We start from the raw sequence: 23166 nt of genomic DNA, 5'->3' as shown, positions 1-23166 counted from the left end.
GAATCAGCCTCCTGCAGAACATTTATTTCCATGGAAAATCTGTATGGTGTTTTCCATAGTTGAACATATATTATGAGATGCTCTGACACCAGAGCTGCATGTAACTCCCACTGAAGTCAGCGGAAGGGCTGTGCATGTTTCTATAGAAAGAAACTGATCCAGTATCTCATTCTTTCCTCTTCCAAAAAGAAAAGGGTATGAGGAGAGCATGATACCCATATAACCATTAAATGTCCTTTTTTGTATGTCATTTTAAGGTGAACGGCCATTCCAGTGTAATCAGTGCGGAGCTTCCTTTACTCAGAAGGGTAACCTCCTCCGCCACATTAAACTACATACAGGGGAAAAACCTTTTAAATGTCATCTGTGCAGTTATGCCTGCCAAAGGAGGGATGCGCTAACAGGTCACTTAAGGACACATTCTGGTAAGTGACTTCAAAGACACTTCATGTGTTTTAAATGTGTGTCACTAGGACACTAGGTGTGGAAAATAAAAGGTCAGTCAGCAAAGTCTGAGCCAGTCTAGTTCTGAAGAGCTGACAAGTCTCAGTGACCCCTCATTCTACCTGTTGTATTGATAGAACTATCTTGGGACTCGGCGCTGCTCTTTGTTGTTAATGAAGACAGAGGGCATAGGGAAACCTACTGTCAGAGCTGAGTGCTGTGAGAAAAGGCCTAGCCTCAACATAACTCTTTGGTGTTCGCAGCTGAGCGGAGATAGCTAAGCTAGCAACCTCTGAATTTGTGCAGTAGCTAAGACAGGCTTCGCTGGGGCTTTCTTCCATTCCAATCCTGAGCGATCAGGATAGCTCTAGGAACATAATCAAGGACAGCATTGCCTGTTCATACCTCACTGTTGTGTAGTGCCTTTCATCTGAATATCTTAACATGCTTAACAAATGCTATTTTTTTCAAGGCTGTTAGGGTATTGCATCCATTTTACAGATGGGAGAAATGGAGGCATAGAGCTGAGGTGACTTGAATAACAAGCCAGGTGTAAATTGACTCATCACAGTTAATCCTGTTCTTTAACAACCAGATTGTGCTTACTCTTTGGTTTGTGTATGTCCTATTTTATACAGAGGCTTAGAAAGAAAGCATTTATTCTAAATTATAGATATTATCTCTGCACTGCACTTCACAGAAAAAAAAAAGTTTAACCTCACAAAGAATCAAAGTTAAAAGTGAGATTATCTGACACGGATAAATGAGATTCTGATTTGACCAAGACCCAGCACAGCAGTGTTAACTGTCCCCCATCARCACTGAGATAAAAACATCATGGTTCAAACACATCAGGTGGTTACTGTGAATGAAGCTTTTAGGAGCTGTCTTATTAAAAGCTGTAAAGAAAATCTCCTTAAGTATATCATAAATGAACAATTGCACTGGCAGTAGGAAGTATGGTCTTTTGCACAGTATACAATGTAAGGATAGCCATATTTGCACTATACTGATTTGGGAATGATAATGTGCCTGTATGTGTTAGGGAAAGTCTGTGCACAAAAGTGTAATGAGATAATTTAGGGAGTGTTTTGGTCTTTTTATGTAAGGCACTGGGAAAGGCTGTGTGGATATCTTCAGTTTCAAACAGGTTTGTTTTAGCTTAAAGTAATTAGGAATATATTTGTTTTACAATAAATGACTTTGGAAATGAAATGAGAACACTCACAAAAGGTCTTGGTTTGATTTAACTTGATCAGTTTCATGAAATCCTTGAAAAATCCTGTATAGACAGACCTCGGTCAGGCAGTTATGAGAGCTGCAATCCCTGTTTAGCAGTGTTACAGTTAGTCTTCCCTAGGGAAGTTATGCCAGGAAAAGTAGTCAACTGGAGTAGGGCTCTAGGAACCTGAGCTCCTGGGAACAGTGTCTAATTCTAAGTCCTCTTTTGTGGTGCTGAGCTTAGAGAATGAAGAGGGCCTTGCAGGAGCCCTACATGTCTGGTGGATTTCACCCTTATGTAACCTAATTTTGCGATAATTACAGTGCTCATAAACTTTATAGAAATTTAAAGCATTCTCCAAGAGCTGAATGTTATGTTATCAGTAACTATATGCTTGAATGTCAGAAAGACATTGTTTTATTAGTCTCTTGTGGTTATTTTATTCTGCTCTCTTGTTTTTCTAGTGGAGAAGCCATACAAATGTGAGTTTTGCGGAAGAAGCTACAAACAAAGAAGTTCATTAGAGGAGCACAAGGAGCGGTGCCGTACTTATTTGCAGAATGCTGGCATGTGCGAGACGGGTAAGTTTATCACGTTACAGTGTGGGGGGGTTTTTTTGCTTTTTGGTACATTACAGCGCTTAAAAAAGGGCATCTGGTAAGCTGTTAATTTATAGCTTGAACAGTTTTTATTACAGTCATTTTCAGTAACCTAAGGGGCTGCAGTGTCTTATAAAGGGGTCTGGTTTAATGCATCCCTCAGGCAGCTAGCTAAAGAATGCTTTTATTTTAACCACTTTTTTTTTATTTCACAGTTACTTTGAATAAAACATCTGAAATACCTTGTATGTAACATTTCTGTAGGTGACACTCACCATAGGTTAAATTATTCCTATATTAATACTATTGTGAGGTTTATTTTATTGGATGAGTTGATGCGCATAATTGTTATCAGCAGTTGTTCACACGTGTCAGTCCACTTGATGCTTCCTTTTCTTTAGAATAAGAACTGTTGGTCAGAATCAGTTAGAATTTACAGAAGTTTTAGTGACATGGAAATGGAGTATTATCCTGCAGATCATTGATAGATCAGAGAGAAAGGGCTTCTTGGGTGTAGGGCTGCTTTTGAAAAAGAATGAAGGTAAGATGAATCAAAACACACCGTCTTCAGGCTTTATTTTCCTTTCCACAGTCTCAATGCTGGATTTCTGAAAACTTTTCAATAAAAAAATAGCTGCTGTCCTCTTTGAGCCTTCATTGGAATATTTCAAATCTTAAAATGAACTTGTTTGATTTAAGTCCCACAATATGCCAGTGAGTCAGGAAAGAATAACTTTTCCCATTCAGAGAGTCAGGGAAAGGTTGCGACTTGCCCAGTGATTATACAACTGATCCATAACAGAGCTAAGACTACAACTTCAGAATTCAGGTTCCTATTCTTTTGCTATGTAGCCTTAAACACTGTAAAGTGTCAAGCTTCCTATTTTTGATTCTGAATTTCAAGTAGAATTTTTTTCTCAAGCAAAAAGTTGGACTGAAATTTCCAAGAATAAAACATGTAAAATTAATTTTAGAAAGATGGCAGTGTGAACTAAGGCCCTTTAATAATAACAAAATTGTATTTAGTGACCTGATTATCAAGCAAAAAATCTGAAGGCATCATCACAATCCAGGCCCAAAACCAGTGTGAAGATCCATTGATACATGATAACTACGCAGGTGCAAGAGTTGCCCTGTGCTGAATAGGTTGAGGTATCAGACCTTGACACACGCACATACAAAAAAATGCCAAAAAGAAACAATGATTTAATGAAGTCAGGTTTTTTAGTTTTTCATGGAGTGTCTTTTCAGCAAGTAATGTTTTTTTTTAGAGCATTAGTAAAAGTCAATGGTTATCTGAGCATTAGCAAGTTTTGATTTTCATGAGAACCCATATATACTGTAACTATGGTTTTATGTTACAGTATAAACTCCCATGATGGCAATCATTGTGAGATGTCCACCACATGAAAATGGAAAACATGATACCTAATACAGATTTCTGCTTTTAAATGATTCTCATAGTTTATATTCATTTCAGAATAGCAACATTTCACTTATCCAGAATCTGCAATGTCGTACTTACTAAAGTAGTACAATATGCCTTAAATTGGTCACAAAGGAAATGTAAATTTCCAGTTCATCATGATGTGACTGTGCCCCATGCTTTTAAGACCTTCGCACTTTAAAAATATTGCAGTGTTGTTAGTGGAGTAGTAAGTTTTATTAAAAACAGGAACTCCAATCTTGCTGGGGCATTTCCATTCAATTCTCTGGTCTCAGCACTATGTTACATCACAGAATCATAGAAAAGTAAGGCTGGAAAGGATCTCAAGAGCTCATTTGGTGCTTTTTTTTTTTTTTTTTTTTTCCTTCCTCTAAGTGTAGCACTTTGCTCTTTTCTTTAGTGAACATCGTTTTTTGATTTTTTTTTTTTTTTTGACTACTTTCCTACTTACCTAGGTCATTTTGAACTTCAGTCCTCTTTTCTGAAGTCCTTGCAACCTTCCCATGTGGGGTCATCTTTAAATGTATGCTCTGCGTGCCATCCAATAATTAATTAAAATGTTGAAAAGTATCAGGGCCATAGTTACCATTGTGATTGCTTTTAGCATGAGGTCTGCATGTTCCAGATGTAGCAGGATGGAAATACTTCTGAAAAAAAAAAATCTATGTAACAATTTGTTAGAACGTTGCTCTGTCCCTGATAACAATCTCTGGTCACATTGTTCTCATTGCACAATAACCCACCTCTGTGTTCCACTCTCCATTATTTAATGACCACACATAGATGCTACAGGAAGCAATGCCTCTAATTTGAGCTCTGCTTTGTGCTTTAGGGTTTTGTTAAYGATGCCCGCACGTTCTAAAAATTATACTCAGAGTTACGGTGTGACAGAAACCACACTGTGGAAACAATTTAGTATAGGCTAAATGATCATCTATTCGCATTCTGGGCTGAAAGAAAAGTACCCACTTTCTGTACCTCTGCAGTATGACATTATGGCTAGTTGACAACATTGTTTTATGGGGAGGTGGCTTGTCATCTAATGACTTCAACAAAACACAAGTAGTCATTCATAATGGATAAATCACACTTGCATAAAAACTTTCTTCTGAAAATGTTCTATATGCAAGAGATTGCAACTGAAATGCACGCACTACTGAGGGGGGCAGCAAGACTCAGACGCACTGCAGAGAAATCTCAGATGGTAATCACAGTAAAAACCATAACCAGCTGCTATTGTGAGGTAAGGAGGAGATAGTGGCCCACGTTTGAAAGTGGTCAGGGCATCAGAACTGAACCCCATCCTACTGTTGTGTAAAATACCATGGTTAGGAGATTGACTTTCCATATAACTTCCAGTGGCCCATATAAGTGTATTGATCAGGTCTGATCAAGAGGAAGGAGGGTAATTTATTTAGTCAGCAGTGCTTCCTTCAGCATCCTTAGAGTTTTTGTTGTGTTTTGATCATGCAGCTTTTTGACCACCTTCTTTTGACCATGCAATGCTTTTGACCATCAGAAGTGTTTAGCTTGTAGGGGATTTCAAGATCACAGGCTGAAACAGATTAAATGCTTTGGAAGTCTAGATTTCCTTTATCACTATTCAGTTATTCTAAGTGTAACTTTGGGCAAAGCACTTGACCATTTCTATCAGGCCAGCCTGAAATTTATTTTTAGATGGTTGCTGTTTTGAAATCGGTTGTTTCTGAGCTGTCATATGGCCAAATGGGAGATAGGACTTAAGTATTTCTTCGAGAAGTCTTTAGTGAATTTTGGGTGATAAAAAGTGCTTCCTAATTGCTAAATATTATTCTTGGATTGTTTAATAAATGGTCCAGAAGAAAAAGGTGGAGGAGATCATTTTAAGATAGCTTCTGGGTAGGGAGAGCAGTATTGTGGGAGAGAGCACTGTTCAACTATCTATGTCTCAATGGAAGTAGATTGTTTCCTAAAGCTATATTAGGAAGACATTATCAAAGATCTTTTGTGATCCATAAATAGAGGTGATTTATTTCTCTAGAAAAAAATGACCATTGACAAGCAGTAGAAAATCTTAATGTGAAAGAAAAGACCCTTAGCTTTAAAATAAAATGGCAGACAGACATCAAGCTAGGAGATTGATATTTACAGATGTCTCAGAACATATTATGTAGGTCAGTCTTCACTCTGAAGAGATTGCTGAAGAGACAGTAACTATTGTTACCTCTTCAGAAAGCCACTTGTCTGCCCTTTTGACACTAATGTAATAAAGTTCCCTTGGTGGCACATAAATAACATTGACAAGACAAGTAGGACGCTGAGATGCTACATGTAACTTCCAGTGTGTTTCTAAGGCTGGCTAAGATGACTTACAGAAACTTCACTCTTTGAGTTCTGTCAGAAGATAAAAAGATTCTGAGCATGTGAAATGAAAACAAAGTTTTAATAGTACAACAGCTCTTGAAGTTAAAGATTGGGGGAGGGGGGGAAGAGGAACTAGAAGGAAAAAAATAAGAAAAGCAAAGAAAGAAATGGCAGGGACTAAGGTATTTCTGTTTTGATGGGGATGTATTGTGTTCTTTTTTGCTTTGCTTTTTCATTTACAATAGAAGTTTTTGGATATATAACACTGTTTATATTATTATCTTGTTCAGGGTAGTTGTGGGTTGTCAGTTTTTTAAAAGTTACTACTATTAATGGCTTGTACAAGGATCCTGCCAAAATTAGAAGCTTACTGGGTTTGGGATGGTTCAAACCTTGAACTGGAGTTATCTAAAGATAATCCAAAGTGTTCAGCAGTAGTACTGGGTATTCAGGGTAGATGTCTTTGCCTTTGAATTAGTACCAGACTCTCATGTATTGTCAAATGTTGAATATTCCAGTTTTGGAGTATGAAATTTAAATAGAGGTCCTGCAGTTAAAAACCTCAGAATGTGATTCACAAGAGTTTCTGGATAAAATCCACGGTTCTGCCTACCTAACTTTCCCTTATAGTTTCAACTGAATATGATATTTTGCCTCACTTTGTGTAAACTATTAGGTAGTATCTTGGTACTATTTCAGGCTGGAAGCAGTTTCATTTTAGCAGTTGGTGAAATTATGTGTGTGTGTATATGTGTATGTATATATATATATATATGTTTCTAAACATATTAGAATAATTTGGAATAAAAATCGTAATAGAAAAGCAAGATATTGTTATCTTTAAAGCATTGAGCGTGCATGCTCTCTGTGAGTCTGGTTATTATGTATATCATGGGGTTACAGCCTTGTGAAACCAGATTAACATAGTACTGAATTGAGCCCTGTTATCCCATCCATCCTGAGTCATATTCATAGCTAGTTTTTGTGGCGTTGAGCACTTATGAAGCACTTTACATTTTCAAAATACTGTACAAACATTAACAAACAGTTATGGCTGAGGTTTGGTGAGTCATGATTTGTACTGACTGAAACTCATCTGATATCAATAACAGTAACAATAAACAAGTAAGGAGTAATTTACTTTGAAATGATAGGGAAATGCTGCACAGTAAGCTATGGAAGGATGATACTGCATTTTTATCACCTGCTGTACTTAGCAAACTTTAATTAAAGTCCAATACTTTATAAAGCTGTACTTAGCAGGTCTGCAGTGATGCCAGAGTATTTGCATCATTTTCCTCTGGTATTACTTCTCTGTTATGTAGACTATGTTTCATATAGTTAAAGTATCCATGTGCAATAGCACAATAGCACAGCAGCCAGGATTCTTTTGGCATGAAATTCAACCTTCTACGTGTTATTTTGGGAAGGTAAATTTCCCTTCCTCATCCTCATTTACCTATACTTAGATAGCAAACTCTTAAAGACATGGGCAGTCTCCTAATATATCTGTACAGTTTTCAGCACAGTGGTCCCTAATCCTGCAATTCTTAGCAGCCTTTTATATAAAAGTAGCACTGCCACTACTACTACTGATACTTGTTCTTGAGGGGAGAGCAAGTTTGGGGTAGGGGGGAGCTGCAGCAGTTATATTCGGTATTAGTCTGGCAGTTGTGAGATGAGGTGGCAGCGCTTTTCAGCTTGGCTGATCCAGCTCAAAAGCCTGCGCAGCCTCCATGAGATTGAGAGCATGCAGTAATTTCCGTGAGATGATGGGCACTGGCTAAGAGAGCTAAAGGAGAACTCTGGAAAAGGGTAAGGTGCTTAAAACAGTTGATGACCTAGCCTAAGTGAAAGATCCTAGAGCACATACAGTATTTCTAAAGCTAGAAATTCTGGATCTTTTGATGAGCTTTAAAACATTTAATACAAATGCTTACAAGAGTGCCAAAGGGAAAATATTCTCAATTTGCTTCAGCTGTAGCAATTAGAAAATGATTGAAGAAGTGATGAGACTTGAAAAAAAATGAGTTATTGAATACTGAAAGGTTATGGTTTTATCTTATTGGAATATTGATATATTTTTGTATGAGTTTCTTAGTGCTCAGTTAAGAAGACATCTATGTATGAYTGATATTAAGTATAACAAAGGGACTGAATGTGTCATTGAAGTTTTGGAGAACTATGTCAGTCTGCAGGTGTCACACAGTGTTACTCAGAATCAAAAAGAAAGGCTAACAGAGGTTGTATCTCCATCTACATTTTGTAAGCAACCCATCCAGCCTGTTTATTTTACACTTCCTCTTGCTAATGAAGATACTAGTTTTGTATGGTTTATGATCTCCTTGCATGAGCTCAGGACTGCAAGATCACTGTGTGTTTCTATGCTTGGTTCCACTGACCGCAACTGGTGCCCAAGACGCAAAAAGCAAGAACAACAGAAAAAGCAACAAAACAAGTTTACATCAGATCTCCAAACTGTTTCCTCCCAGTTAGTGTGGCAAACTCCGGAGATTAAACCATTCATTTCTTCCTTTTTTTTCTTTTTATTTTCTTTTTTTTTTCCTTTTCACCTACGTGTTTTTTTCTTTTCACATTTTCCAAACTAGCAAACGTGGAGGCAAGGCACATCAAGGCAGAGATGGGGAGTGAAAGAGCCCTTGTGCTGGACAGGCTAGCAAGCAACGTGGCAAAGCGAAAAAGCTCAATGCCTCAGAAATTTATTGGTAAGAACAAAAAGCCTTTTCTTGTGCAACAGCTAAATATGTCAGAGTTGGTAACCGAGAGTACAATGCCACTGCTTATTTTAAATATCCTTTTCAAGTTTATAATCCAGTCTAATACAAGAGAATGTAAATAAAGTAACTTTAATTTTCTGATATTTTTGCTGATTTGTTGTAGCTATTCAATTAAAATAAAAAATGGATTAGATACTTGAGAACTGGATATAAGCTACTACTCTACTTTGTTTGTACAAACAATATATACATACATTTTGTAAGCATTCATGCATTGTTTTCTGTAGTTATGTATTTGAATTGTTCTCTGCTAGGTTCTTTACAGGAAAAGAACAGAAAGGCTTAGTGCTGTAAGTGCTGTGTGCTATCACTATCCTTTCTAGTTAGCAGGAGCTGAAGGTACTTGTAGGACGCACATGCAGAATGAGGCCTAACGACAGAAAAGTATTGGAGTTTTGTTAGTCATCTGCTGATTTTGAATATGATGAAAAATATCAAATTCTTTCTTGCGGTAATTTAAACTACAAGATGCTTCTATAGCATTTTCCTTGCATATAGTTTTATACAATCAGTGTTGCATGTTGTGGATCTTGCATATTAGTTTAGCAAACTTACTGCTTTCTATAGTTAATTTGTGTATTTTTTTTTTTTAATTTCACTTCAGTCTCAGTGTTTAAAACTGTATCTAGTAATTTATTAGAAAAAAATGACCACTGATATGGTTAAGATTTCCAGTATTCCTATAAAAATTAAAATATTTGGAACTTATTTTATTTTTGCCAAGAAGCTATTTGAAATGGGTATACTAATCCGTAGCCTTATGTAACTAAATCTGTTGCACGTCATAATAGGAAAATAAAGGGGCTTTATTTTAATTAAAAGAGCTCATCAGTTTAGTTTTTATGTAATCTTGAGCTTATTGGCTGGTTCTATATTTTAGTGGATGACTGATTCTGTTGGCTAGTTGTATTTCATTATCTTGCCCTTTATGAAAAGAAAATGCAACTATAGTTTTGGATTTTATTGTCTTCTAAGTAAAGACTTTACTTAGCAGTTTTGTAATAATAGTACTAAGGTCTTATTTGTAATATTCTGGATGGATATATATGGTACTGGACGCTCTTCTTTATATAAATTTTGTCTTCAGAATAGCAGCCTCTGTGGTAAGTATGTTCACACACATGACTGGGGAGGGGAGAAGCGTGGGGCTGAGCGTGCAGGCAGGGACCAGCTGCTCGTTGGACTGACCCACCCCGGCAGAGGGAGGTTCTGAGGATCTCTCTTGAACTTCTGGGGCTAAGGTTCAAACCTAGGTAAAGGTATGCTGCTAAATCCATATATGCATAAGAAAGACTTACTTTTTAAAGGTAATGTAGCTCTTACTGGCTTTGGGTAGTACTGGACTTTCATCTATGAAAACTGATCATTTGATTTAGATGTCGTAGTATAGATTTTAAAAGGTCACCTTTTTATTTATACAGGAGTGAAGTATTACCAGCACACTCCATGCTAGTACCTTTGGGTACCTAATATTGAAACTGTTGACTGCGTGACTTAGACCTTACATGTCATGCTGTGATTCAAAAGTAATTCTAATGCAAATGTTTTTGAAAATCTTTAGCTTTCTTTTTTTAGTGCTGAGAGCAGCTTCACATAACTTGTTTTACAGTGGCTACCCATTTGATCTTTATACATTTATTAAACACATCCGCAGCAGGGCAAAACTACTTAGCGTATGCTTTAAGTTAAGTGTAAGTACTAGTGTTTTGCTTAATTGTTTTACCAGCATACTCCTTACAGTATGGAGTAGATCCCTTTTTTGATCTATGATGGTGCTCAGTAATATTGTCTGTAGATAGCATGAACTGATACTGTGTCATGCAAAAGGTTTTTGGGGAAAAGTTGGAGGATCTGTGGCCATTTACTTAAAGGCACAAAATAACTGATTTCTGAACTTGCTGTTTTTCTAAAACCTATGTTATTGGCATGTTCTTGTTAGGTAATGTGTGAACAATGACTCACTCTGTCCCTTTTATCCCTGGGAAGCATGTTTGCAACAGCAATCTGTCCGACCTTGATTTGACTCTTGTGACTTTCTGAACTGTATGTGTGGGAGTGAAAATCTGCCAGGAGAGCTTTGTGATTTCTTGGGAAATGGAGTTCTCAGAATGGTGCTGTTTTTTAATTATGTCAGGAAGAAGGGATGAAGAAATGTATACTGACAGGCCATCTTTGGCTCCTTGTGATGAAAGTCTATTGATCAGAGGAAAAAAACCTTTATTTCATGGTTCTACAGAGATTCCTACATGCTGAGAACTCTTGCCCGCTTTATTTCCCCCCTGCTCATCTTCAGTAGCTACCTTGTGGAAATAATGTTTTTTTAGTATACACATGTATAATTATCAAATAAGGACACGGATGAGCAGAATGTATACTTGGCTTTCAACCTCTGTGGTAGGCCCTTCTTCGAGGGCTTCTCTCGCAAAGATTTTATACTCAGCTTTTCCATGAGTTAGGAGAGAACAAGGATTTGAATGGAAGTTTACAATTTGTGTTTGCTATTTTGCCGTGGATTTCTGTTCTGTATGTATATGGACAAAATGTCCAAAGCCTGGCTCTTTGCACTTTGCAGGCCAAGCGATGAACAGATGCTAAAAACAGTCCAGCAGAATGGATACCCCCTGATATAAACCCAGCTTGGCAGGCGCTCCTTTGAGTTAAACTAGTTCTTCCCGGGGGGTGTGCTGGTGCTTCTTCACTGCTGTATAAAACACTCTCTTCAGTTRGTGCATGTCAAAGTAACTGTTGCAGTCAATGTGTTTCTGCCGGTTTACACTAGCTGAGCATTTGGCCCACAGACTTCTATTACTTTCCTTTTAAAAACAAGTTCTCTCTGAGAGCAGTATTAAAAATCTATTTCTCATAGCAGTGAAAATGCGAGTGCAGTTCTGACACATTAGCAAACACCATTATCTCCCTATGCGGAGAGTCTAATGAGAAATTGTCTGCTTTGGTTAGCACGGCAACAGGAAGTAGGTTCACTCCCTGTTTCCAGTGTCCACACCTCATCAGGCTGCAAAAGCCTGCGTTCATTTTAGAGTAAGTGAAGCATCACTGAGCAGCGCATGAGTATGTGTCATACRCTAAGGCTCATGTGTGAATTTTGAAGGGGAGAGCTTTTGCATTGCACTGAGAAAAAAAAAAAGAAACCGGAGGGAAAAAATGTTTTAGCTAACCAGTGGACTGCTTTGTAAATGAACAGCAGAAGACCCTGTAAATTAAGTTCTTAATTTAGTGTTTTGCAATAACTCTGTGGTGCTTCCTGTGGTACAGATAGCAGCTTAACTCTGAATAATCTATCACACCGTCCTGCCGGCTGCGAAGATAAAACATCACCAGCTGCTTTGGGCACAGTCCATCTTATTCGTTCCCCAGTCCCCATATACTCCTCTCCCTTTCTCTAAATCATTGGTTGCTGTGTTTATTGAGTGAAGTACTGATCTGACTTAATCTTTTTCCATGGAAAAGTTTGCTGTGTTTGACTTGGGGAGAGGATCAAAAGTGGCCCCCCTTCCACCTGATTGTGATACCACACTGTAGTTAGACATTCTGGTCTTATGCTTAGCACTTTTTGTGACACTTGCATGCAGGTTCATTCCACCTAAATATAGGCATCTTGCTGAGGTATCTGAATTGGAAGTGTATTTACCCTGGGCGCTCTACTGAGACAATGGAGAGAGAGAAAGGTGTAATTCTTTATGTAATACTTTTTTCCTCCCAAAGTACCTTAGAAATTTCACGGTCTGCTTTACAACATGATTACTTGCCTCTCTTAAAATGAGTCTGCTTCTGATGTGCAATGTAGTGGTCTTAAAAGTATACAGCAATGTGACACACTAATGTATGTCAGGAGAGTGAAAATGGGCATTTGCATTTAATTTGATATAGCTAGTAATTTAAGGCGGACAGAATAAGCTATAGCGGGGATTTTAAAAAGCCACCAAGATAGTGGAAAAATAGTTTGAGAGCCTCAGTGATCACAGATTGTGGTTTTTGTGTCTATCTTAGTGACTCCTGAGTTTTAACCCAAAATTTACAGGGCATCCTGTGTATTTTTGCTTTTGCTACATTTTTTAAAAATTTCAAACTTGATTACATCTTTCACTTGCCAGGAGCTGGTTTTATGAGTCATTCAAATGTGCTATATTGTTTTGTTTCCTTCTGTGTAAAGTTGGATCACAAGTTTTGTTGAGGGTTGGAAGCAGTTACACTCTTGTGGTTCACTAACCTTTTTGAGTGTTTTATAAAAGAAACGTGAGCTCCTGGTTTTCTGCCTCTGCAGTGAAACTTGATGAGTTTCATATACATTGAGTCATGGTGTTGACAGGTGACTGATAAACATCTGCACTACTCAAATTACCGTAACTAAAAGATTAGTGGATCTGATGTTTGCAAGTCACTTGCACGTGAAACACTTGGTCTGATCCATTTTTTTAAGCTATGAACAATTTTAAATTTTGTGTAACCACAGAATTCAGTTACTTATTTCTAGACATTCGCGAAAAAGTGACTTTAGCCCTTTTGGGGTGCCGTTTTCTTTCCTCCTTGCACCTGGCATGTAGAAAACTAGTTCCAGTGTGCTACCCACACTACCCTTCCTTGCCTTATCCCTTGTTTGAAGAGACATGAGCAGAATTTCAGGTGTGCAGTTTCTTAGCTCTCCTCCCACTCTGTCTAATCTAGAATATTCAGTCCTGGCACACCCAGAGAGAAATATGTTTTGCTTCTCTTTTGTTAGCCCCCTATACAGTTACCCTAAATATGTTGCTCTGCACATATATGCATAGTTGTCAATGTTAGATTATCTGAAAATCTGTGTAAAATTCAAAGAAAGCAGTCCTGGTGCAGAGGAAGTTGTATTATGTCATGGCTGGGAATATGCATAATTTTTTGTTACTTTTAATTGTCAAAATACAGTGAGGAAAATTCTCCACAATGTAATTCCAGTTTTATACTCTGAAATCAAACAGATATACATGAAATATGAGAGTGAGGAACCGGGCAAAATAAGGACAAAAGATCTGCAGCCAGAAAACAGAATCTTCCATACAAAGAAAAAGGCAAAGGCTAGGCACAAACGTTTTTCTCTGGCTGCAGCTGCGTATTCAAGGACCTTCCTCCTACTTAGATTCTTCTTTGATATGTCCCTCTAAACTATGAGGTACATATAAAGCAATGCAAAGTGCATCAAAGGTCAACCAGCACGTGTCTTCACCTTTTCAAGAGAGGTACGCTTTTCAAGAGACGATAGTAGAAGTTGCAGTCTGGGTACCTAAAATGGAGTTTGTTAGTTAATGACTGATGAGCTCTTTTTTCATTAATGGTCATTCACCTTTTTCTAGAAAAAGATGAGAGAAATTAATCTATGAAAGCTTTTCTTGATAATATTCTTTCCCTTAGATCCCAGAATAATAATTTAAAAAAAAAAGATGGTTTGGCCAATAAGTATCATCACTACCTTATCTATTAGATTTTGCTTCCAGCAGTCTTGGACTTTAAAAAAAAAAAAAAAAAAAATCTACTTATTTTGTATAAATGGCTTCTTTTCCACAGAGAACATTTCATGCCTTTTTGCTTTCCAGAGACTACCACCAGACTACTGGAAGAGCATCAYAGAGTTTAAATACTTCTTTAACCAACCTGATAATTTAATACCTTTGCTCTCTTGCAGGTGAGAAACGACATAGTTTTGATGTCAATTATAATTCAAGTTTCATGTATGAAAAGGAAAGTGACATAATGCAAGGACGCATGATGGACCAGGCCATAAATAACGCAATCACCTACCTTGGGGCCGAAGCCTTGCGCCCTCTTGTGCAGACACCGCCGGCTCCCACTTCTGAAATGGTCCCTGTCATAAGCAGTTTGTATCCCATACCGCTGACCCGCTCYGAAATGCCAAACGGCAACTCACAAGATGCAGAAAAGAGCCATAGCCACCTGAGAGACAAAAGTTTGTCTTCTGATAGAGGCCTTTCCCCAAACAACAGCGGCCAAGACTCCACAGACACTGACAGCAACCATGAGGAACGGCAGAATCACACCTTCCATCAAAGCCCGATGATCCCCCCTCAGGCCCGTAACGGCCTCCAATCCTTGAAGGATTTTCCAAGGCCATATGACATAATCAAGCCACCTGCCATATGCCCACGTGATGCCTTTAAGGTCGTCAATAAGGAAGGGGAAGCTATCGGGGTCTACCGGTGTGACCATTGCCGCGTCCTCTTTTTGGATTATGTGATGTTCACCATCCATATGGGCTGCCATGGATTCCGCGATCCTTTTGAGTGCAACATGTGTGGGTACAGAAGCCATGACCGATACGAATTTTCCTCACATATAGCCCGAGGAGAGCACAGAGTAGTACTGAAATAAAAGGATTGATTTTCTGAGATCAAAGGATTTGTTAGATTGGGGGGAGGGCTGTTTGGTTATTTTTAATTAGTATCAAGAAATTTCTTGAATATTTTTCTATGCCAGTTTTTAAACGATCAACGTCAGAGGGATGGTTTTGTTGTTGGTTTTCTTGGGGGGTTTTGTTTGGTTTTTTTGTTTGTTTGTTTTTTTTACAAGTAATTCATTGTTCTGTAGCATCTATGCCTAGCTGCTGTGGTGAGTGGTCCTGTATAAATACCAGAAGTAGAGAGAGGGATTTTATATGAACTTTATTTTTGTGAAAATTAATAGCAATTTAAGGTGTTTTTTAATTTTTAACATGTGTTTGTTTTTATAGTGTTTGCTTTAACTCAGCACGGAAGTGTTTTATTCTCTACTGCCATTTTGTCTGGTTGGGCAGATGTATAGTCAGAAGTACATAGGAAGAGCGTTTTCTCGCTGTTTCGATTCCTATGGTCTTAAAATGGCTAATCACTGAAACACAGAAAACATGTATTTGGGGAGGGATTATTAATTCATTTTTAATGGTTTTCCCCTGAGCCTTAAAGAGCATGTGGTCCCACCACACTTTCATTTTTCTTACCTCTCTGTTCACTTTCTTAAAAGTCACTCCCCACATACATCTTAGTAATAGTAAGATAAGAAATAAGACTTATTTGGGGGTTGGGATTTTTAAATTGTACACATTTTGGAATACCCAATGAGCTCATTGGTTGGCTTGTCCCAGCAGTCTGGGGAAAATCCTGATTTTTGCTAATGGGAAGTGCTTCTTTCTAATTGGCGCTCAGTAAGAGAACAAGACTGTGCTGTGACTTGTGTCCCTGCCTTGCTCTTGCTCAAGTCTAGCAGCAGAACGTGCAGTTGTTCCATCCGGTCCCTGATCAGCTCTAAAATGGCAATGTGAAGGCAAAGTCCCTGCTGGCAGAGAGGAGCGTGTGTCGGACTCGGAGCAGGAGTCACCATGTCCTGGCAGTAGATACCGTGAGAATCTTCATATATGAATGTGTAGGAGCTGACAATTCAATCACGCTGTCTGGTTTTACACGGGGATATCCCTCTGAGTGAAATGTGCTGTTTTGCAAAATGAGTATTTACAATTACTTTGAAGCTGGTTTTAAAAATAGCTCTTTTAATCTAATCATTGTTCTGCAGCTGTATTATTAGTCACTGTGCTGAAGATAAGAATTTGATAACAGTTTTGCTGAGTGTATGTTTATTCTTTACAATATTTTTTTATAATGTAGAGTTAGATGTATTCTGATGGACTTTTTGCATCCATTATATATTTTGATATCAACATTCCTTTTGTACTTTTTCAATGTTACCGTGCCAGCCAATATCCATGGTGTTTCATCTGTTTCCTTGAAGCAAGGTTGGGGCATAGAGACCTGAATGAAGTGCCAAGGGATACTGAATTCCACTTCTGCCTCAGACCTGGGCTCACTCTTTTACCTTAGGCCAGACACTTCTCTCTCCCTAATTTTTATGGTAGAAAAAAGGAAATTACATTCATTTTTCTGATAGGAATATGTCTGAAGAAGGATAAATGAGTTTGCAGAAGTGCTTTGATATCTAAAGTACTACAGAAGTGCTAGACTCTGCTTACCTTTGGGGGGTGAGGAAAATTATTTTGCTAACATGTTCAGTGTTATGTGCATAGTTATAAAATAGTTTTAAGATCTTTTCCAATGTCCATTTTCTCATGATAAGGCACATATTAGTTAGCAGGATAGATGTTTGTCGCAGCAAGACCAAAAAATCCTTCTTTTGAGTGACTTCTGAGGTTGCAGTTTCGCAAATGGTTTAACCCAATCATCCGAGGACTGCCTTTGGGGCAATAGTCTAGAGTTGGAGTGGCTTAAGCCGGTTTCCTGTTTCATTTAGTGTAAATTGTTAAATAATTCCATGCCTCACACTGAAGAGGGCTGCGTTTTCATGGGGAAAGCAACTGAGTTATTTATACATCATGACTGGTGAAAATGCTCCTCATGGTTCAACAGAAATGAATAAGATTGCACATAGTAAAACGTAACTTTGTCGTTTGCACAGGAAGCTCCTCAGATTGCTGAATATATGTCGTGCAACACCACCAGTTTCTTTCTCACACAGCTACCGAATCCTTGAAAATACCGTTCAGAGTTTACTCTCCCACTCTTCACTTACCGCCAGGCAGGGCTTCAGCCACCTACCATTGCTTCCCAGATAAGGTGAGCAATCAACCACTGAGCCTCCGAAAAGTTCAATGTGAGCAATACTGCCAGGTTTTTGAAAGGAAAAACAGAGGTTTTCACAGCATCTGCCCTAGAAGGCACCGTTTTCCCACCACAGCTTGGGCAGAGTAATGTTTTTGAGACATGCTGAACCCAAAGCAGTTCCTTGTACTGTCTGGAGTTAATGAGTGATAACGCTGTTACAGCTCTGCTCTTGAATAATCACATGTTGTTGAATCTCAACCCAGTCATTTATTAAAACAATGTGKTTTTATGAGTACTGTTCATCTGCTGTGTAATGCTCACAAAACACTTCACAAGTGTGTGCCAGCAGCTACCCAAACCGGGGCCGAGGACTGTCCTAATTACGTCTTGGGAGCGGGGACGGAGAGTCAGACTCGCTAGCCCCACACGGTGCTGGGGTCTCGTGGGCCAGGATCGGCCTCTTTCGTGCTGGCGGCCGCTCGCCTCCCTTTGAGTCCGGGGGGAGCAGGCCGGAGCAGGAGCGAGCAGGCTTCCTCTTGGACCCAACCCCAGCGGCAGCGCGGTGGGAGGCGGGAGGCCCCGTCTGGCAGCACCCTTTCCTCTAACGCGTACCAYGTGCGGTCTGGGGCGCGTCAGGCCTGCGAGGTCTGTGAGCTTGGACGAAGGGCTTTGCAAGTCGTCTGATTGGGAAAAAGGAAAACGAAGCCTGTTGCTAATTGTTGTTGGCCTGATTTATTCTGCTCCTGCTTCAGTTGATTTTTTGTTATGGAACAAATTTCTGTTTAGATCTTTCTCTTAAATGCACTCTAGCCACCTGTTTCTTCTGTTTCACTTTGTTTATTTATTGATGAATTATATCCAGACAGCGTGCAACACATGATGCTTAGGAGATTGGATTTTAGCATTAAGAAACAAGCCTTTTGTGTCTAAAAGCTTATTGAAATTTCTATTTCCTTTGAAATTTCTTTGAAATTCTTATTGAAATTCTTTGAATTTCAATAAATTCTTTCACGTACATAATTGTTAAAGGAATCTCAGCTGCTGTATTGATGTACTGTGCTTCATTGCTCTTGCAAGGCCAAAGCTTGTTCCTTAAAGCTATAAACACACAGATGCTCATAGTGCTCAGATCTAGAAAGTGAAGGGCAAGTTCTGTTTATTTAGTAGAAACAAGTTCAGAGAAGTCCCTAAATTCCAGGGCTTGGGAGCTGCTGTTTTATTAGGCTCGAATCTATCACACTTCAGATCTGTAAATCAAAAAGTTGTGATGAAACCTGTGACCAGCATGTAGCTGATACTTCCACTCGGAGCTGCCRAGCTGATCGTGATGGCTGTGGTTAGCAGAACACCAACTAGTTTCTTAGTGGAGCGCTGATACACTCTGAGATTTGAAGATAATGTAGTCTAACTGCTGAAAAATGGTATCAGTCTTCAGCTTTGGTTAATAGATGAATGATAGGGTCCAGAGAAACATGCCTTCCTTTGAGCTGGGGGGCTGTAGGGTACCGGCCTCGTCTGCCCTGCAAGCTCGGGGCGAGCATTCGAGGGAGGGTGACAGCCCCCATCTGCCCCGGGAGAGGCAGAAGCGATTCCCATCAGATTCCTGGGGAGGCTGCACAACCGTGTCGGAGGCAGCGAGGTCAGACCTTGGCGCTTGCTCATTGCAGTGCAATGTGTTAAGAAACGCCATCCGTTTTGGCTTGGTATTACTGAAAGCAGTAATARCGAAACCAGGCTCTGGCAGAAGTGCAGAGGAGCGAGAAGCCCTCAAGTGTGAGCTGGCGGTGGCCTTGGCGGGGTGCTGAGACGGCAGCGGTGGAAAATACTCGTGGCTGCGTTTGCAGTTGGGATCCCCAGCGTCTGTAGGTGATGCCTGGCGCATTCGAATGACACCGCGCTCGGGGGCTCACAGCTGCTCCTCTCCCGCTTCACGGTGCAGCCGGAGCCCCGCGCTGCCCGCGGGCAGCTTCGGGGAGAGGAGCGCTGGCGCTGAGCGAGGGAACGTGGGAGCGCTTGTGCAGGACAGGCGCCCGCTCAAGTTCACCCCGGCAGGACCTGCACGGCCGCCCTTGCTGCTCCTGCAGGCACGGCCTGCGGAGACGGCTGGTGTCCCCTGCAATCTGCCCAGGGCAGATTACAGAAAGTGCCCGAAGCGTCGCTGTTTTGGCTTGGGGTTTCCAGGGGGCTCTGAAGAGCCGAGCTGCCCATGGCCTGCAGGGAGCCGCTGCCGGCCCGGCGAGCGGGGGGCTTGGGGCCCTGCCGCAGCCAGCAGCCTGCTTCTAGCACCTGTTTGCACRGGCTGATGTTGTTCGCACTTATTTCACGCTCTCCTGACACCTTCTACCACAATAAACTGGACATGCTTGAAACGAAGAAGAAAAGCAAAACAAAAAGATCCTTTTTTTTCTTTTTACCTTCACTTCCTTCCTAGCTTCTCGATAAAAGACAAGCAACAACAATTATTTCTCCCCTTGCTGTGAAACTTTGTGGAGAGTTGTTTTAAACGCTTTCCCGTGTTTCTGCGTTCAGGCGCTGGGAAGCATTTAAAGCCCTCGGTGCCCAAGGGGTGCTCGGAGGGCGCGCGGCCAGGGGAGCGAGCGCCGCAGYCGCGCTGCCTCTGCCCGGGCGAAGCTAGTGCCTGGAACCAGAAACCCTTCAAGCATCAGGCTTATAAAAGTGTTCGGTTGCTGTTATGACAGGGAGATTCTTATCTGCCGATATGCTGTATTTACGATAGAGCACAGAGGAACCCGTTTCCCCTGTCATGTTGAAACACGCTTTGTAACGCATGAAAAATCCCGTAAAACTCTGCCCAGCGCTAAACTGCGCCGGCTGAGCATCCTGGGCGCGCTCCCACTCTCCGCATGGAGCGCGGTCCGGAACCGCCGTCTCCGCCGAGCACCCAGAGAGCGGCGGGGCCGGGAGCGAGCCGCCTCGTCCTTGGCGAGAAAAGCAGGTGAGGGAGAACTGAGTCACCGGCACCACCTCCCTCGTGTCCCAGTTCTCCAGCCGGCGGCTGAGTCACGCTCCTCCGCGCCCTCCCGCGAGGGTCCTGCCGGCGTTCGGCYGCCGCTCGCCCTCCGCGGGGGCTGCAGCCGGCTGGTGGCTCCGCGCCTGCCCCGGCCYGCTCCCAGCGGGAACCCCGGAGGGCTCCCGAGCCCAGCGCAACCCCCCCGGCCCTGCCTCCTTCTCCTCCTTTGCCTCCCCCGGGAGCTGGCGCCGGCGGCTTCCTGAACCTCCAGGCCCAAACCCGAGCGTGGCCTGGATGACCCAAAGCGGAGCCGTCCGGGGGCGATCGCCTACATGGGGACGGTGATGCGGCCGCCCGGGGCACGGTGCAGACCTTCCCCGGCCTCGTGGGCCGGGCGCCGCGGAGGCAGAGCTTTCGCAGCCTGGGCCAGCGCGCCTCCGCGGGAAACGCGGGCTGCAAAGCCGGGCCGGGGCCGGGCGCCGGCACCGTGGCCGCCGAGCCGAGCCGAGCCGAGGCCTGGGCTAGCGGGCTGTGACAGGGGCACGGCGGGCGGCTGCCACCGCCGCGGGGGCAGCGGGGTCACGTCACGCCTGGTGCCCCCTCGCCCGGCGCCCCGCTGCGCCGGTGCGGAAGCGGACAMCCCGGGGGGGGCCGGCTGCGCCCCCCGAGACGTCCCCTCTGGCCGGGTTATATCTGGCCTCCCATTTGCATAGCAGCGAGGCAGCGCACCTGGGCAGCTAGCGAAACCCTCCGGGGAGCGAGAGTGCGGAGCACGTCTGCCAAGCGTCGCACGCAGACGCGCTGGGGAAAGGAAAGTCCCTGCAGACAATTGTTTTTAGAAGAACCTGCTGCTCTGCCCCGGCGCCCGGCCGGGCTGCGGCAAGGAGGGCTCCTCGGCTGGGGACGACGCTCCTCGGCCGGGAACGACGCTCCTTAGCCAGGGACGATGCTCCTCGGCCGGGAATGATGCCCCTCGGCTGGGACAATGCTCCTTAGCTGGGGACGATGCTCCTCGGCCGGGAATGATGCCCCTCGGCTGGAGACGATGCTCCTGGCCCGTGCAGCGATGCTCCTGGGCCAGGGACAACCTTGGCCAGAGATGATGCTCCTGGGCCGCGCAGTGATGCATTTTGGCCCGGGACAATGTCCTGGCCGCCCGCGTGGCCCAGCTGTAAGCCGCACAGCTGCAAGGGCAGCTGCGAGCCCAGGAGGAGCCCCGCAGCTGGCCGGGCCGGTTTGGCTCTCACCTTGCCCCCGGCGCTGCCGAGGAGCCCATCCGCGCGGCCGGCGGAAGCGGGACGGGGCGTCAGCGGAGCCGAGGCGCCTGCAGCTCGGTGCAAGGGGGCTCCCCGGGGAGCGAGGCCCCCGCCGCCCGCACCCCTGCCCGGGGACCCCTGGGGGCCGCAGGGCCGGCCTGGCACCCCCAGCCCGGCGAGCACCCCCTCCTCTCCGGGGCTTGGCCTCGCCGCTTGCCCCGGGGGGCCCGTGGGGCTGGGGGCACCCGTGGGGGGGGGGTCACCCTTCCTCGGGGCCCGTTTCCCGCGGTGGCGGCTCCATGCCGGGGGCTGGCAGCGGGGAGACCCCCCCCCCTCGCCGGCGGCCCCCCGGCGCCCGCCGCCCCCCCTGCCTGCCCCCCCGAGCGGAGAAAGTTAGTCAAATCGGCAGAAACCGCAGCGGGGGGGGAGGCTGCGTCTGCGCCGCCGCCGCTTTGATGTCACCCCTGCAGCCGTCCCGCAGGTGCCGCGCGTTGCCATGGCGATGGGGGCCGTTGTCCCCACTTTGTCATTAACTTGTGCAAGGAGGGGAGGGAGGGGGGGGAAAATTTTGCAAGAAAATTCCTCCTCCCCGGCGCCACGTGCGGGGCGGCCACGTGCGCGGCGGGGCTGGTGCAGGCCGGCGGAGGGGCCGCGGAGGCCTCGTGTCCCGCGTGGCCCCGGCAGCCCCATGTCCCCCCCCACCCCGGGCTCCCCCGGCTCCGCACGGCTGCGCCGGGAACCCTGCCGGGAGCCAGGAAGGCTTCTGAGAAACGGCGCCCAGCGTTGAATCATCCCAGGCCTCCCTGCGGTTTCCCTCYGCTCCATCACCCGCCGGGCTCGGTCACGCCGGGCGCCCACGTGCAGCCCACGAGGCCGGGGGGGCGATGGCACCGCAGGGTGCAGGACCCCCCCCCCCGGCCATGCCAACGTGCCACGGCGGCTCCGGGGCTGCAGCCAGCACCCTGCGCTGCTGCCTGCACCCAGCACCCACCCTGCACCGATCCCTGCACCCTGCATCATGCATCCTGCATCGATCCCTGCACTGAGCACCTGCTATGCATCCTGCATCCACCCTGCATCAGTCCCTGCCCTGGTCCCTGCACCCAGCACCCTGCATCAGTCCCTGCACTGAGCACCCACCGTGCATCCTGCACCCACCTCGCACCCTGCACCAGGCCCTGCACCCAACTTGCACCCAGTGCTTCGGCATCCTGCATCGATCCCTGCTCCCAGTGCCCACCATGCACCCRCCCTGCACCCAGTCCCTGCACCCAGCGCTCGCCACGCAGCCTGCACCCACCCTCCACCCCGCAGCGATCCCCGTGCCCACCGTGCCCTCTGCACCCATCCTGCACCGGTCCCTGCACCCTGCATCCCTTTACACCCACCGTGCACCAGCCCTGCACCCACTGTGCACCCGTTGAACCCGCCGCGCACCCTTTGCACCCTGCACCCGGCTCTGGCCCCCGCGCCGGCGCCTGCCCTCTCCGCACCC

At 44.2% G+C, this 23166-nt stretch overlaps 1 protein-coding gene across 5 annotated transcripts in view; it reads left to right on the top strand.

Moving 5' to 3' along the window:
- IKZF3 (IKAROS family zinc finger 3) overlaps positions 1-17737 on the top strand; it is a 38410-nt gene extending 20673 nt beyond the window's left edge. For 4 of the 5 annotated variants that reach the window (XM_026072959.1, XM_026072957.1, XM_026072956.1 and 1 more), the window contains exons 5-8: positions 258-425; positions 2131-2247; positions 8665-8781; positions 14525-17737. In XM_026072959.1, the coding sequence (XP_025928744.1) occupies positions 258-425; positions 2131-2247; positions 8665-8781; positions 14525-15228 (1106 nt within the window). In that variant the 3' untranslated portion in view covers positions 15229-17737. The remainder of the gene's footprint in view (positions 1-257; positions 426-2130; positions 2248-8664; positions 8782-14524) is intronic. The other variant, XM_026072960.1, reaches the window with a different exon arrangement.
- Positions 17738-23166: the final 5429 nt, after the last annotated feature.

This window comes from Apteryx rowi, unplaced genomic scaffold, assembly GCF_003343035.1.
Source record: "Apteryx rowi isolate R43461 unplaced genomic scaffold, aptRow1 scaffold_354, whole genome shotgun sequence".
Lineage (NCBI taxonomy): Eukaryota > Metazoa > Chordata > Aves > Apterygiformes > Apterygidae > Apteryx > Apteryx rowi.
This window is presented reverse-complemented; position numbering and strand designations above follow the sequence as displayed.